This window comes from Mustela putorius, unplaced genomic scaffold (genome assembly GCF_011764305.1).
Source record: "Mustela putorius furo isolate JIRA1106 unplaced genomic scaffold, ASM1176430v1.1 tig00000585_pilon_pilon_pilon, whole genome shotgun sequence".
Classification (NCBI taxonomy): Eukaryota; Metazoa; Chordata; class Mammalia; order Carnivora; family Mustelidae; genus Mustela; species Mustela putorius.
In genome coordinates, this window is record NW_025421424.1 from 11,430,901 (window position 1) to 11,447,743 (window position 16,843).

General features: G+C 48.9%; 1 protein-coding gene across 1 annotated transcript; it reads right to left on the reverse strand.

Annotated features, from left to right (window-relative positions):
• Positions 1-1,303: 1,303 nt before the first annotated feature.
• On the reverse strand, positions 1,304-14,967 carry SYPL2 (synaptophysin like 2). The gene is made up of 6 exons (XM_004769697.3): positions 14,591-14,967; positions 14,355-14,429; positions 7,409-7,533; positions 6,124-6,325; positions 4,319-4,510; positions 1,304-2,511 (listed from the first exon to the last, which is right to left on the reverse strand). Exons 1-6 carry the CDS (start codon positions 14,642-14,644, stop codon positions 2,365-2,367), a joined length of 795 nt encoding a protein of 264 aa, XP_004769754.2. The 5' UTR covers positions 14,645-14,967; the 3' UTR covers positions 1,304-2,364.
• Between the last annotated feature and the right edge of the window lie 1,876 nt (positions 14,968-16,843).

The window sequence follows — 16,843 nt, forward strand, 5'->3', positions numbered from 1 at the left end:
CTACCCCAGGCCCCACTAGGCAAAGCAGTAGTGCCAGCCCTGGTCGGAGGGGCATGAATCCTATGGGAACAGATCTGCCCTCAGCTCTTTGCCTAGCCCAGCCCTCTGGAGGTAATGAGGTGAAGTAGGATTTCCTCTTAGGTCATGGAAAGCAAGGCCATAGCCAAAACCAAGGCCCTTCTGGAAGAGAACAAGCCAGCTCTTGAGAAGGAGAAAGAGCTTCCTGAGAGTTCTGGGCTAGGAGTCCTTGGCAGAAGTTCATACCCACCCCAGCCACCTTGCCCTAGCTCGAGGGCCAGTTGCTAACTTCAGCCCCCAAATGAGAACATTTTATCCGTCACATTTCAAATAAATTATAAATATATACACAGAATCCAAACAAAGTTCCAGTAGAAGCTGCTCACAGACCCTCACAGGGGCCAGCTTAAAGAAAAATCGTCACCTCTTTGTTCTCTGTGTCTCTGGAGCTGCAGGCAAAACTGTTCCCCCTCTTCCTAGAGTAACCATGGGGACAGCTCAGGACAGAGAGGGGTTCAGACTTAGAAACACTCATCCCCAACTCCTCTCTTCCCTCCTTAAATCCCTTCCCCAAAATCTAAAAACAAAACAAAACAGAACAGAAAATCTAATTCTTTCACTGAAATGTTCTGGAGCATTTGAGGATAAATTTCACACTCCCCCTGTCAAGTGGGGAAACTCTGACCCAAAGAAGAAGTGATAGCCCAAAGTCAAATATCCTGTCTTCTGGGTACCCCAGTCATGTGCACATTACTATGGATGGTGTTTAGGAAGGTGAGAAGGTTGAAGGGATTGTCTCAGTCCTGAGGAGAAATTGGCACAGGGCACATTCACCTTTGGGATGATAAGTGGGCCAACTGGCACCAGATTGGAAAATGGCTGGATTCTTCTTTCTTCATCCTTCTCTGAGGAGCCGTATGGCCAGGGCTGACTGAAATGCTTTGAGTTGGGTAGGAAATGATGTCCCTTTGCCAGTCAGCATTGACTCTTAGGCCCTGGGGTCCAGAGAGGGACTGAAGGAGGTGTCAGAAAGAGGAGACATATCAAAGACAAATATGGAACTGGGTCCCGAAGTGAAGAAGCACCAATAGCATTGGCCTGCCCTGGACAGGGTTCGGGTGGGAAGGGATAGAGCCTGGGAGAAATGAGGAAGCAGAGGAGGAAATGAGGGCAAACCAAGAGGGCATGTCCTTTTGTAAAGGTGAGACAGGGAAGTATGAAAAAGAGGCCAGAGCAGGAATTGTGGGTTGGGGGGGGGATGAGGAAGAAATGGGCCCATCCATCCATGTCCTGGGGCTCTGGGCAACTTAGCCTCATGATGGTCCTTTGGACCCTTCCAAAGTCCCTATCTGGACCCACAGGAATGAAAGGAAGGCCTAGAAAGACATGGGAAAGGATCTTGAATGCCTCAGACCCAAGAGGCTGGGGAAGGGAGATGGACGGAAAGATTGGAGGCAGGGAGGACTGAAATGGAGATGTTCCTAGACCCCTCATCTTGTGTCCTATATGTGGGACTAAGCCCAAGAAGGAGGCCAGGAAGGAAAGTCAGATTTCTAGGGCAAGTACAAGTGTAGTGTAGTTTTGGTAGAAAGTGCCCCAGCCTGGAGGGTTGGAAGGACAGAGGGAACAGAAGAAATGCTTCCCCAGCAAGTACCCTGGCTTCAGTGTCTTGAAGTTGCAACCCAGTTGCAATATTTCTGCTCCCCACTAAGTCCAGGCCTCATCAGGACCCTCTACAGAGCTTTTTTCTAGGCTAGTTGTGGCTTCCCACATGGTAGGCTGTGTGGGTGAGCAGAGGCCAGAGGGAAAAGTGGGAGAGCTGGGGCTGACTGGTGATTGGGGAGACACAAGTCTTAGATGACAGCCACTGGGGGGGGGGGCGGGGAGTTCCTGAACCACTGGTGGGCCCTTCATGCAAGGGAACAGGAAAAAGGTTGCCAGCCAATTTCCCCTCCCCCCACTTTTATTGAAGCCAACAGGTTGATAGAAGTGGCTGCCAGGAACCAGTCTCGGGACTCTGCTCTCCAGCCCCTTGCAGTAGATGCTCATTCTCAGAGGCTGCAAGGGTACGAGTAAGACCCCAAGTAAGATGCTGGGTTTCAGGCAGTAGACAAGAAGCACTGAGCTCCTGCCTTCCGAGGCTCCAGCCAGAGGCTGGATAGGAAGCCACTGGGAGGGCGGCCCGGGTTTCTGACAGCTGATGCCTGCCCATCCATTAGCGTCGTCTCAAAGCTCAGAGCCCAGAATGATCGGGGAGGGGAGTTGGAGAAGGAAGAAGGAGGTCCTGGAAGCCGGAGGTGGTTGAAGAGGTGCTGTCCTGTTCGGGAGTAGCCAGGTAGGGGCTGCTTACTGCTTCTCCACTGCTCCCTGCTCCGCTGCGCTCTCCTGGCTAGGGCCCTGGCCCTGGTCCTGGCCCTTCCCGTGCCATGGGGTCTCCTTGAACACAAACCAACAGTTCCCAGCCCACAGGAAAAAGTTGATGAAGCCGAAGAGCTGCAAAACACCAGGGGAGTTTGTGAGAGTGGTAAGGAGGGCATTGTGGAGCAGGGAGGGGGAGTCCCTGGGGTGGGTGAGGGAGAAGGCAGAGGGCTGGGAAGACTAAAATAACAAAGAACTGAGTGCTCGCTTCAGCAGCACATATACTAAAATACAGAGAACTGGATGTAGAGGCAGGTTCAGTGCTGATTCCCACTAGCGGTTCTCGGGCCAAAGTCTCTCACTGTCCACAGCATGCACCTGAGCTGTAGCTTGATCGCTGGGAGACTCTGGCCCCTGGAGCGAAGCATCACGCAAAGCAGAGCAAGGCGCTTTCCACAGCAGGGTCCCAAGTGCCTTTTCCAAGGGTGGGTGTGACCAGAGCTGTCCAAGGTGCTCCTTTCCTGAGGCCAGGGACCCAGCCACAGCTGTATTCAAACATTTATTCAAAAATACTTAAGAACCTATCAGCAGGAAGTACTGGGGCAGGGGAGCATACTGATGTCCACAATTAACTTTGAAATGCATTAAAAATATGGTGGTTTGGGCGCCTGGGTGGCTCAGTGGGTTAGGCCACTGCCTTCGGCTCAGGTCATGATCTCAGGGTCCTGGGATCGAGTCCCGCATCGGGCTCTCTGCTCAGCGGGGAGCCTGCTTCCCTTCCTCTCTCTGCCTGCCTCTCTGCCTACTTGTGATCTCTGTCTGTCAAATAAATAAATAAAATCTTTAAAAAAATAAAAAATAAAAAATAAAAATATGGTGGTTTGGGGTGCCTGAATGACTCAGTGGGTTAATCCTCTGCCTTCAGCTCAGGTCATGATCTCAGGGTCCTGGGATGGAGCCCCACATCGGGCTCTGCTCAGCGGAGAGCCTGCTTCCCCCTCTCTCTCTGCCTGCCTCTCTGCCTACTTGTGGTCTCCCTCTCTTTGTCAAATAAATTTAAAAATAAAATCTAAAAAACAAAAGAATACAGTGGTTTGATGGATAAAGAGGGCAGATAGATACGTGATAAAGCATGTCTAGGAAAAAATTAATCATACAGTTTAGGTGACGTGGGTATGGGTGTTCATTGTAAAAGTCTTTCAACTTTACTGTATGTGTGAAACTTTTACAATAAAATGTTGGGGGCTAAAACCTATCAGCAGGGTTCCAGCAAGGTCTAGAAGGCTCCCTGGTATGCCAGCGATGAAAACCCTTCAGTGTCTGGGACTTGGGGAGTTCCAGGCCATTTTCAGGGCAGGACTAAGGTAACAAGGGGCATCTGAAAAGCTCAAAGCCTCAGCTATGTGCCAACTGATATGGAAAGATTTCAGCATCCTAATAACCAGGATGGCCAAACCAGTGTGTACCAGCTGGACCCACCCCTGCCCAAAGCCCCTTTCCTGCCTGGAGACCTGAGTGACAGTGAACCCCTTTCTCTCACTCTGGGTGTGCTCCCAGTCTTGAGCCCCACCACAGCCTGTGCACCCCTTCACATGCTCGCATGCACATGTGCACACGTGCACACACATGCACACACATTGTCAAGAGGCAGGAGGGGTGGGAGCATGCCTGGATGTGGGGAGAAGGGAGATAGGAGGGCAGAATACAGAAGGAGGAAAGAACAGGAGGCTAAGTGGCTCTTGGGTCCCCCCCCCAAAAAAAGAAAATGGCCTCTCAGGGTCATCCAGAGGCCAGCAGCCATCCTTAGGTGCCAGGGTCACCCGCTCCAGTTGTAGGGGATACCAGCTGGAGAGACACCCCTCGGCTTCTCTCAGAATGTGCTAGCTGGGTATCTGGGATAACACTGCCTCCCCTAGACCCCTTCAGCGGCTGCAGGTCTCACCACAGAGATGTTGGCCAGTCCCATCGAGGGTGTGGCCCCAGCACTGCACACTGCTTCCTCTCCATGGCACACAGACATGGCTGCTGTCAGGCTAGATGGCCGCGTGGCCCCCTTGATGTCCGTCAAGCCCTTGCCCCAGGCGGCCGCAGCTACCAGCCAGAAGAAGGTGAAGGAGACAGTCACACAGAAGTCCTGGGAGGAGTAGAGGGACAGGAAATGTACTCAGAAAGGCCCCCCTGATTGTCTGCTTCTCTTCCTCTGGCTATAAGGCATTGGGATCCTGCAGTGCTAGGACAGCTACCTCTTGCCATCCTACCCAACATCTGGAGCCTCAGGGAGCCCAAGTCATCTTAAGGAATTTGTTCACTGCCACCCAAGGAATGCTGCCATCCAGGGCTACCCCCATCCAGTCCCTCAGAACTGAGTTCAGGCAACAATGTATCAAGGCACCTGCTGGTCACTGCTACCCCCAAACCCAGGTGGCCTAAACGCGCACTCTCGACTTCAAGCCTTTTCTTTGATCACCATTGCTCAGCTACAGCTGGTGGCAGAGAGCAGACTACAGGAGACAAATGGGGTCGTGTAAGTTACCCCTTCACCTTGCATGCCTGGGATAGGAAAATGGTAGAGGCGGGTGAATATTAATGATGGCTAACACTCACTGAAGCTAACTAGACACCAGATATTTACACGCATTTTCTTTTTTTTTTTAATTTTTAATTTTTTAGAGTTTTTTAAATTAACATATAATGTACTACTTGCTTTGGGGGTACAGGTCTGTGAATCATTAGTCTTACACAATTCACAGCACTCACCATAGCATATACCCTCCCCAATCTCCAAAACCCAGCCACCCCATCCCTCCCCTCCCACCCCCTAGCAACTCTCAGTTTCTTTCCTGGGATTAAAAGTCTCTTATGGTTGGGAGCCTGGGTGGCTCAGTGGGTTAAGGCCTCTGCTTTCAGCTCAGGTCATGGTCCCACGGTCCTGGGATCGCGACCCCATCGGGCTCTCTGCTCAACTGGGAGCCTGATTCTTCCTCTCTCTCTGCCTACTTGTGATCTCTGTCTTTCAGATAAATAAATAAAATCTTTAAAAATAAAATAAAATAAAATTCTCTTATGGTTTCTCTCTCTCCCTGGTCCCATCTTGTTTCATTTTTTCCCCTCCCTACCCCCCATGACCTCTCACTCTGCCTCTTAAATTCCTCCTTTCAGAGAGAGCATATGATAATTGTCTTTCTCTGATTGACTTATTTCGCTTAGCATAATCCGCTCTAGTTCCATCCATGTCATTGCAAATGGCAGGATTTCAGGGTTTTGATGGCTGCATAGTATTCCATTGTGTATATATACCACATCTTCTTTATCCATTCATCTGTTGATGGACATCTAGGCTCTTTCCATAGTACATGCATTTTCACTTAACCCCCCCACATGCTATGAGATAGGTATTCTTTTATCCATATTTTATATTGAGAAAACTCAGTGGAAGTGACTTGTCCAAGAGCACACATCTAGTAAAGGACTGTCCTGGAATCTGAACCCAGGTAGTCAGGCTCCAGGGCGCACTTCTTGATGCTATTTTGCCATCTGTGAGCACAGCAAGTGATGGGGGCTTGGTAGAAGCAGAGTCCTCAGAGCTGTGGGAGTCACAGAACCTGAAGGGGATGAACAGCGAAGAGCTGGCAGGGAGACCTTCAGGTTCCACAAAGGGGTGTCCTCCCTCCCCAATGTGACATCAGTCCCAGAAGGTGCATTTCCTCAGTTTCTCTACCCCATCCCTTCTGGCCGATGTGCACTCACCACCAGTGGGAAGCGCTTGTTCTCTGTGTAGAGGTTGTGGAAGCGCAGGTAGAGGACTAGCGCAGCCATGGTGTAGAAGAAGGAGAAGATGCCCAGGGTCACAAAGAACTCGGCAGGAGCAGAGAAATCCCCCATCAGGTGCATGGTCTTGGAAGTGGAGTCATCATCACAGAGGGGCATCTCATACTGGACCCGGTTCAACCTGCAGGGGGCAGGAGGTGCCATCCTGAGCTCGAGGCAATCCTCGCCCTGTGGAGGCAGGGGACCAGCCCGAGCTGGGAGTCATCATGGGCTGCTTCTTGCCCTGGGACTCTTACAGAGCCAAGGAAGGAAGCCTGGGGTAGGAATGTTCCTAGAGGCAACCTTGCAGTCAAGACAGGAACATCCCCAGAAATCTGGTCCAACTCTACCTCCCATTCAGCTGCTACCCACCCCTTTGTCCAGATACAGAGACCGTGTATTTCCAAGTGTCTTCAGGGCCCTTTAGGTCACAACTACAATACATATACAGTGCCATCTATTTCTGGTGGCCAAACCACCAGGGAGATCAGCTTCATTTTGCCCCTGGGAGAGTACAGGTCCACAGTGGCCAGGTTAGGGTTGGACTTACCCATTCTCAGGCCTAAATAAGGCACCCCTGCCCCATTGGACTATATGGGACCAAAAAGGACAGGGGAAAAAATAAACAAACACCCTTTTATATATGAGAGACAGTTAACCTAACTTGACTATTGGTGCTAAAAATTTCTGAGAAGGCAAGCCCTGTCCCCAGTGCTCTTCTGAGCATTTGGGACTCCCCTCCATAGGCTCTTAAATAGCCAGGAAAGAGTCTTCTTTTCTACCTCCTGGTCAAGGTGTACCTCCTTGGATTCTAGGGTACTAGGTGAGCGCCCCACATCAACTTTCTGGATCTAGGTACTAACAAGCTCCCTAACCTTCAAGGCAAGGAGAAGGTCACTGAAGGTCAGAGAGACCTGTGCAATTAGCCTCCATCCCAAACTCCATGAGTTCTTTCTGTAGGAACCCTTGTTCCCTGCTCTTGGTTATCTATGGACTGGAACATCATTATAACAATGACCTATCTGATTTTCCCTGATATTTTTCTATGGTTAGTGTGTCTGAAATTCCTAAAGGGTGGGAAGGACCCAAGTTTTGTAGTTCTATTTGAACCTGGCATGGTTCAGTAGAAGGTTGTTCATTAGGCTTCTGGAGGAGGAAGAGACCAAGCAGGTCCTGTTAAACCAGCGAGGGAGGCTGTGTGGGGTCAGAATCAATTCCTGCTCACCTGAAGGGATAGCCGAACAAAACAATGATGGAGCTCACATCCTTGGCTTCGTTGTTGCAGCGAACTGTTGCTCCTGTCTCCCCGCTGTAGGAGCCGCAGGACCCGAAGGCGAAAATAGCAAAGAGCTGAGGGAGAGGGAAGGCCCTTTGAGAGTAGGCTGGCCAAGGAATATCTCCTCAGAACCACCTTCTGACTCTCAGCAGGTGCGGTTACAGGGGCGGGAAGGATTTCCTTTAATCAAGTCCCTCCTAGGAAGGGACTCATGGCTTCCCTTGGCCTTCCCGCCTCAGGTTGCTGTGCTCACTGCACCTGAGTGCCAGACCAAATAGCCCAATGAAGGAGGTTGATTTGGAGTGGTGTCCAGAAGGGAGACGTAGAGGGAACAAATGGATAGTTTCCACATCTCCTCACTGGATGTGACAGGTAACCTCCTTAAGATGATGACGTACTCAAAGCTATTCAGGCTTTTGGAAACGTCTAGCATAAAGCAGGACCTGAATTTCCTCCCCAGGGGAGAGACACCCTAGAAACAGGTTCCTCTGTGCCACCTGGGATCAGGCATGTGTTGGAATTTTTTCCATTTCTCCTTTGGAGTTGTTGTTGAATCTTGTCACCGTGTCACTACCTTCCAGTGGCTTCCTGCCTCACTGGAGGTATAGCTAAAAGGGACAACTTCTGCCAAGCCTTCAGAGGGGAACTAGGCAGGGAGCTGTCCCACGCTCTGCTAACTTCTCCTCCCCCAGAGGTTCTTTTCCTCACAGCCAGAGTGCTGGCCACGTCTCTGCTGACCATCCTGGCTCAAGCCCAGAGGAAAGTACCTTCCACTTGCCTTATCAGCCTCCACTCACTCCCCAGTGGTGTTTCCCTTTGTAATCTGTTGATGCTGCCATCACCCAGTGTTAAGAACCAGGGGCATTTCAGATCACTTGAATTGTTTTCCTCTCCACTTTTCATCACATTTTACTAAACCTCCTGTCTTGAGTGAGATGAAATTTCCTTACCCTATGGTTTTCAAATTTCTTTCTGGGAAAACACACTGGTTAGAAAAGGAGGCAAGAAGCTGGACTCTCTAAATGTCCCACATCGTCGGTCCAGGCCCCATCTCCTATGCACTTACCTCGTACAGGCTTGTACATGATGGAATCATTCTGAGTAAGCACAGAGCTTATTCTGCTAATGATCGTTTTCTGTGTGTTTCTCCGTGTCTTGGTGTCTTGGACATTAAGCACCTAGAAGACAGCTCATCTATGTCCCAGGCTTGCAATCAGCGTTTAGAATAGAGCTGTGTGCACGTGATTTTCCTAATGCTTCCGAGTGTTGTGGAGTGAGAAGAGGCCTGGGTTAGGAGTTAGGAAATCTGGGTTCTAGCCTGGGTCCGGTCACTCAGTAGCCGGGCAAACTCTAATAAAGCGCTCCGCTCTCTGAGTCTCCGTTTTCTCATCTGTTCAAGGAGGGGTTTGGAGTGGGCAGTCAAGAGGCCCTGCTCTCACAGAATGAGGGTAATGCTGTCAGTGTGCTCTTGGCTGCGCTGGCCAGCAGCTGTGCTCTGCCCCTGGCTAGGGCCTGGCGCCACTGCCCCACCTCGCATCGCCCAGCCTGGCAGAGCTTCTTCGTGCTGGAGCCATTGACCCCTCTCTAAAGGTCACAGTGAACACCTCTCTGTTTCCAAGAGGTTTAGTTCAGACAAATGAGAATTGTCTCCATTTTTAAAAAACATCAGGAAAGGAGAGAGTGTCACTCTCTCCAGGACCTAAATAACCTCCTCATCTGGCTTAATTTACAGAGGCTGAAGTGGAGCCCTCTTGGCTCCTTGTTGACAGAGCTGAAGAGAAGTTCCCCAAAGCCTCGGCCTCATTACCCCATATAGACCCCAGCCTCCTCATTGGCGTAACAATGGTGCCTTCTAGCTCTTCCTCATAGGAATTCCCGAATTTTTGTCAGCTCTGTGAGCCTCTTACGGTTTTCTTTATTCCTCTTAGCTTCCGGGCCTCAGAAGTGGACACACAATTAGGGTGTGCCATTCTAGGAAGGGGAGCACAGTTGGATATATTTTTACCCATTGGCAGTTAGCTCTATCTAGGCCCCCTAAGAAAATAGGTATTCCTAACTTTGGGCAATGAATGGTCAGTTGCGGAGCCTTCTCTTCACCAGCACTTCCTTGACAGGCACATCTAAAAAAAGATGATACTTATTGAGCACCTACAGTGTACCAGGCACTGTTCTAGGTACTATCATTTAGTAGTGAACAAAAGAGAAAAATCTCTGTCTTTGTGGAACTCGTGCTCTAGGGCTGCTTTATCCACCACAGTAGCCAGTAGTAGCTGAGTGTGGCTATTTACATTCAAACTCATTAAAATTAAATAAAGTTAAAAATTCAGATGCTCCATCACACTAGCCACATTCCAAGGGCAACATTTTAATAGCCACATGGGGCTAGCAGGTACCATACTGGACAACATAGACCATAGATCTTCACCATCATTGTCCAAAGTTCTGCTATACTTAGATGATAACCTTGAAGTTCTGAAAATCCTGACCCTGTTCTGTGATTCCTCCAAGAATGAAATATACCACAAGAGTTTTAGTACTAGCTATATTCTCTTCTGATTCTCTGAAAGTCGGGAATCCCTAGCCACCTTACACAGCTCTTTATCAATCAGAATATATAATTAAATCTGAACATCACACAGCCATATGATGCCAGAAAACGTAAAGTTTGCTAGGTAAGTAGACAAAGGGAAAAATCTGAGGGGAACCTCACAGTTTCACAAGACAGCAGAGCAAAAAAGAGCTCAGATGAGGGTGCCTGGGTGGCTCAGGTGGGTAAGCAGCTGCCTTCAGCGCGGGTCATGATCCCAGGGTCCTGGGATTGAGCCCCATGTCAGGATCCTTGCCCAGTGGGGAGCTTGCTTTTCCCTCTACTCCTTTTTCCCTGCTTGTGCTCTCTTGCACATGCTTGCTCTCTCTCTGACCAATAAATAAATAAAATCTTTATTTAAAAAAAAAAGATCTCAGAGATTATTAAGCCCAATGGTCTCATTTCACAGAGGTGGAAATTAAAGTCCCACCAAGGAACTTTAAGATCAAGTGACTCTCCCAAGTTCCCATTTAGCCATTGTGAGAGCCAACCTTGGAATTTAAATCTCCTGATTCCCTGTCCAGTGCTCTTTCTACTTCATTTATTCATTAATCAACAGTTACTGACCATCCCGTATGTGTCAAGTGCTGGTAACACAAAGATGAATAAGACCTGGTATCTTCTCTTTCAAGTTTATAACAAGGAAAAAAGTGTCATGCTCAAACAAAATAAAATTCTGCATCACAAAGTTATTAAGGCTCAAAAAGAAAGAGAGAGAGAGAGAGACAGAGAGAGAGATGTCTCTTATGTTCAGCAAAGATTATAAGGAGGCAGGGAGTAGCTCTGTACTTGGGATGCAGGAGCAGAGAAAGACACCCTAACCTGGCCCCCTCGACCTTTTGGCACCAGATTTGCCTTCTTCCCTAAATGTGCCAGGAGACTGAGGCACAGGGAAGAGCAGGAAAGAACTGAAACCATCCATGTCACCAAACACGAAGATCTAAGTTGAGCAAACTGCTCAGAAAGAACAGGAATCAAGGAGAAATGGAGTCCCTGAGCTGGGGATGGGTTGGTGGAGGGAGGGAGGACTCTCTTAAGGTCTGATGCCAACCAGCCTTCCTCCTCCTGGTCCTGTATTGCTGGGGACACTATGGTCACACGCTGCCCTCCACACCCTCCTCCTCCCGTCTCTGCTTCTCTTTGGGAAAGGTGTCAGAATAACCTCACAAGTTTGGTGCCGACTTGCTTGATGGTGATGATCCTTTGAGAACACTCCCATCCCCAGTTAGTGCCGGGCACAAGGAAGACAAGTTCTTCCCCTGCTCTCACCTCTACAGTCATCTCATTGGTTTTATGGACTCTGATGGGGACGCTGATGGGATTCTTTCACATTCCCCACACCAACTGAAATAGTTTATTTTCATTACAGAGTCCCACAGAGCCAAGCAAGTGGTTTTGGCACCTCAAACGTGAATTACTGATCAGGAGTACACCCAGTTGATGATAATATGACTTACTATAGGAAGAGTGACTGAGTAATTCAGGAGATTCTTTTGTGCCTTACCCTCAAAGTGAGGATTTGGCAGTGACATTTGAGTAATCCAACCAAAGGACAAGTCTAGCTGACAGACTGCATAAAGAAGAAATTTAGGGGAGAAGGGAGGTTTAGGAGCGGGAGAAAGGGGAACCAACACTCACTGAATAACTCCTGGGCTGCTTGGACTGAATGCTTGGATGCTTTACAGAAATCACCTCCTATAAGCCTCTAGTGAACCCATAAGATAGATTGTACCCTCACTTAGATATACGAAACAAAGGCCCACTAAGATTTTGTTACTTACCCTAGGTATCCTAGATTCTATGGCTACAAAGCAGAGGAGACTCAATTTAAACCAAAGCCCATCAACCTCAAAATCTGCCCTTTTTTTTAGGAAGCCAGTTCTTTACTAATTCATCTAGACCCATGTTATTTTGCTAGCTTTGTGAAGACTCGGTGAGACTCCGGAATTGGAATTGAGGTGAGATGAATTTCTGAATTTAAAAAAAAAAAAGACACTCTAAGCCAAGCTCCTGACTAATAAAAGTCTAACATTGCTTTCTTCTTACCAGGATTCCAGCAAAATTACTTTTGGATAACAATGTCAACAAAAGTTTTCAAGCGTCATTAGTATAAATGCAAGACCTATGTGTTCTTTTTTTCTTTTTCCAGCCCAGGAGCATCTGAGTCCCCCAAGCAGGAAATGAGTGAGAATCCCAAAGGACATCTTCACTGTCATTACTGGTGCTGGTTCCTGTGCTCCTTTACAGGAGCTTATCCTGCAGAGATTTAGGGCCAGTGAAACTCATGCTCTGAATTCAGGCTGCCAGGATGGAAGTAAAAGCAAATCATGTCTCCCTTTGATGCTGCCCTTCCCACGAAGGCTGAGTTCAGAGTCTAGCCCTGGGCCCCTGGATTTAGCACTATGAGAGAAAGGCATCACCCTCTCTAAGAAGCTGAAGATCAAAAAAGTCAAATGGGTCTAAACTCTTAGGGATCAGTGCTTACCCTGGGAGGAGACTGGATATTTTCCTAGGCATTGCTTTGTGCAGCCTTTATAGAAACAGCCTTTATAGAAAAATGGTATTGGTGGGTGGGGAGGGGGGTGGCACTTTGAAGATGGAAGGATTTCAGAATCCCCCCCCCCCACAAAGGATGATTCCATGGTCTAATAACCTCATTGTTTCCCTTATCCCTTGACAGTCTTTCTCAAATTTCCTCTAGATCTATTTGTCTAGTTTAATGATAAAATTGTACCCTCACATTTCAGGTTCTGCTCCTCATAATGGCTCCCTAGTTCTGGATGGCAGTCACAAGGAGCCTTAATAACATTCTTATATGGCCACCACTGGTATTCAAGTGGTGGATCAGAACAGGGAAGTTGGGGGGGGGGTGAAATTGCTCAGTCAGCAGTCCATCCAACCGCTCTTGAGGCAGTAGGGAGGGTGGAAAGTCCCCACCAGGTCTCAGAGTTTGCTCTCGGGAACTCCTTGCTTGGCCTATAGCCCCAGTCAAGGTCTCAGATATCTGGAGATAACCCCAAATGCACTATTGCCCCTGAATTCCAGGTCTGATGATTCCCATCCAAATGATGATTCAGGAATCGGTGACACGGTGCTCATCCCCGTGAGTTAAAAAGCCCTCTAGAACTCAATCCTCCCCAGTCTTAATGGTAACTTATTCGTTAGCTGAATTCTGTGCTGGAAGCACATTAATTAAGTTATTCACCCATCATTTGGTGTGTAGATTGTCTAACTTAAATCTCCTCTGTTATAGTGCACTAAATGCTGCCAACAAGTTTTCATGATTTGAAAGAGTGACTACACCTGCCCCCATGCCTAACTTACACTCAGGAAACCTTGGGCACTGCTAAGGACAGAAAATATACTAATATCTCAAAGTACCAGTGAGGTAAGGAGATATATTTCCCGGTGACCATTACAGAGGAAACTGAAGCTATGGGCAAGTGATTTCTTCAAGGTCAAGAGGTGAGCCTAATGAAGGGCAATATTTTGGCATACTGACACATTTAGAACAGAAGAGGACCCTGTGGATGGTGTGATCAACAGTTAACTAATGTTGGAAACTGAGGTCCAAAGAAGTGACTTGCCCAAGGTCACAAAGCTGGAAAAGGCAGGTCCACGTCTGAAACCCAGAGCCCCAGCTTCCCTACTCAATGTTTTATCTGATTCTACAAGCCACATTTTGGCCACAGTGTGATTTTTATTGTCTTAATATTTTTTCTTTTATTTGATCTTAGAGCCCCAGGCTTCATTCATTCATTCATTCATTCATTCACACTTTCACAGTCACAAGAACCCATATCACTCTAGTGACCTCAACAGGACAATTGCCAGCCAGGACCCTGTCCCTGGAGCCCACATTCAAGATCAGCCAGGTCCCGGTGGGTTTGGGGGCTGGATGGTTTCCATCGCACTCCTCCTCTCCTCTGCCTTCCGTAGCTTTCCTCGTCCTCCTTGTCCTCCTCCCCCCTCCCGCCACCGAGGAGTGGTATGTGCAGGATCAGAGTTCTGGAAAGGTTACACCCGGGTTCTCTCGCCCGGGTGAAATGTGAGCGCCCTGGGCAAGGGCTCCTTGCACATAGAAGGACCGAATCCCGGACTCCGCATGCCTTGCTCCTCGCTCTCCAGCCACCAAGTGCTGGAGAAGCAGCCCCAGCCCGCCCCTCCCCCGCCCACCTGTCGCCGCCCCCCACCCTTCCGTCACAGCGGGCCGCAGCACCTCCCCGCCCCCCACTCCGGCCACATTGCTTCGGGTCAGCGTCACAGCCCAGGCTCCCGAAATAGCCCACAGCTAGAGCGTCGACTCACCCACTGGAGAACTTTGATGAAGCCCAACGGCTCCTCCAGCCGCCGCCAGCGCAACCCCACCAGCAGGCGGTCCACCTGCGGAGACAGGGCCCGCGGAGGGTCAGGGCGGTGGGGGACCCAGGAAAGCGCTGGTCCTCTTCCCACTCACATTCGGGGAAGGGGCGGAATAAGGGTCCGGCGTGACGCCCAGGTGGAGAAGGGGTGGTAAGACAGCCCCAGGGGCGCGCGGGTAGTACCTGCTGGCGCGGCGACTTGTCGGCCGCGCGACTCGAGCCCTCCGTCGAAGACATGCTCTCAGAGTGGGGCCGGGGCGCAGCGCCGGGGCTCGGCTCCCTGGCCGGGAAGCTGCGGGTACCGCGGTGGGACGAGGGGCTGCTGATCAGCCGCCGGGGCAGCGAGCTGTGCTGGAGCGCGGGCGGCCGTCGGCGGCCGGGGCTCCAGACTGGCTGGGCGGATGGCGGGGGCGCTGCAGCTGGCGCTAGCCGAGGCCGGGACCGCCGCTCTGCCCCTCCGGCTGCAGAAAGCCCCCGAGTCCGATTCAAACTTCTGTCAAACTCGGGAGCTCAGTTGGCAGCCGAGTCACGTGGCGTGCGCTCGCTGACCCTCCTCCCGCCCCCTCTGCCCGGGGTCTGCCCGCTGGGCGCCTTAAAGGGACCTGTGGCCTCCGCGGACAGTTCGGCCGCGAGGGGGCTCAAGTTCCTGGCCAAAAGCCTCCCGAGCCAGGCTCAAGCCCTAAACCGCAGCCGCTCCAACTCGCGGCCCAAGTAGGAACCAGCCTGGACGCACCGCGGTTCCTAATTCCTCTTTCCCCTTTGGCCTGGATTTGGGGCCGCTGTGCACGGTTTTTCTCTTCTTCCACACCACAGTACCCAGAACCCACACCATTTTCATAAAGCATGATCAGCGTTGATACAAGGTTCTGAACCTTACGGTTAACAAACTGCTTGCTTTCAAAAAGCTCCGAGAGCCCCTGCAGAGGGGAAGGGCAATAGAACAGAAATTGCTCACTTTTTATTCCGTCTAGTTAGGTGTCGGTTTAATTTCTTTCTAACAAAAGATACTCATAATTTGGTGACAAAAATTATTAATCTTTAGAAAGTATAAATCCATTCTCCTTTATAATAGACGTCACCATTTAAATGAGAGTGAAAACAGTCTTTGAGGAATAGGGGGTTTGGAGAATATTTGCATTGAAAAGTTGACATTGTTGTGTTATGATTGACCTTAAATCGATCCCTAATTTTCAAAAAAGTGTTTGGCAGGAGCCCTGAGCGGCCAGTCATGAATATTACACGTTCGGTTTACTTTATTGTAAATAGGGAAAGGTTAAGTGATTTGTCCAAGGTCACGGAGTGAGCCAGGGGGCGGCGGCCAGGACAAAACCTGCCTGTGCCTCCGAAGAATTTACTTCTTCTAAGTATGTATCCTTCCCCTCACAGAGTCATTATTGGAGGTCCCCTCTGATACTTTAGAATAACTACTTTTGGAACAAACATTTAGCTATTATTAAGACAATTCAATCCCCCCTTGAGTAAGTGCCTTACCACGGTTCGGGTAGGAAGGCGTGGCTGGACTTGAAGGAAACTTCTCCAGCATATTTCCGTGCAAATTTGGACGAAATAAGAAACAACAGAGTCCCGATCCAATTTTTAACAAATTGTTCTGCAGTTTTAGCTCCTTAACTGTAGAATTGGAATAATAATAATATTAACTGCCCTACTTACTGCATAAGGATTAAGTGGTGTGATGTGTAAATGCCCACACTATACAAATATGAACTATTCCTAATGTTTACAACAATATGCATACAGAATAGAACACCATCAGAAAATTCGGAATAATACAGCAAAAATTCCACACATCTACTAAGTAGCCTTACTAAATTTTAACACTTTTCCTTCTTTGCCTCAAACCCATTCTTTAACCAAAAAAAAAAAAAAAAAAGCATATAAAAACAAAGCTCTGTGTTCTGATATCATTCCCTCTATCTCTCCTTCCACTCCAGAAGTAACCACTATCCTATCCTCTATTTTTTTTATCAGCTTCGTACATATTTTAATACTTGTTCTGTAGAACGACTGTATCTGCAAACAATAAATTAAAATTCACCAGACTTACTATTGTTTTTCACATGATTTTAAATTGTCTCTAAATATTGGGCTTTAGGTGACCTTCTTCAACTTGTGGGTTTGTTTGTTGTTGTTGTTGTTTTTTATTTTTTTTTTTAATATTTTTCTTTTTTTTATTTTTTTTTTAAAGATTTTATTTATTTATTTGTCAGAGAGAGAGTGAGTGAGAGCACAGGCAGACAGAGTGGAAGGAAGAGTCAGAGGGAGAAGCAGGCTCCCTGCGGAGCAAGGAGCCCGATGTGGGACTCGATCCCTGGACGCTGGGATCATGACCTGAGCCTAAGGCAGCTGCTTAACCAACTGAGCCACCCAGGCGTCCCTGTTGTTGTTGTTTTTTAAATACTCAGTGGTGGATTTACA

Bases quoted from the DNA above. Each gene is read 5' to 3' on its own strand.
- SYPL2 (XM_004769697.3), bottom strand. From the start codon at position 14,644: ATGTCTTCGACGGAGGGCTCGAGTCGCGCGGCCGACAAGTCGCCGCGC. The intron at 14,430-14,590 runs GTACTACCCGCG...CTGTCTCCGCAG, and splicing joins ACAAGTCGCCGCGCCAGCAG to GTGGACCGCCTGCTGGTGGG. The intron at 4,511-6,123 runs GTGAGTGCACAT...TACTCCTCCCAG, and splicing joins ACAAGCGCTTCCCACTGGTG to GACTTCTGTGTGACTGTCTC.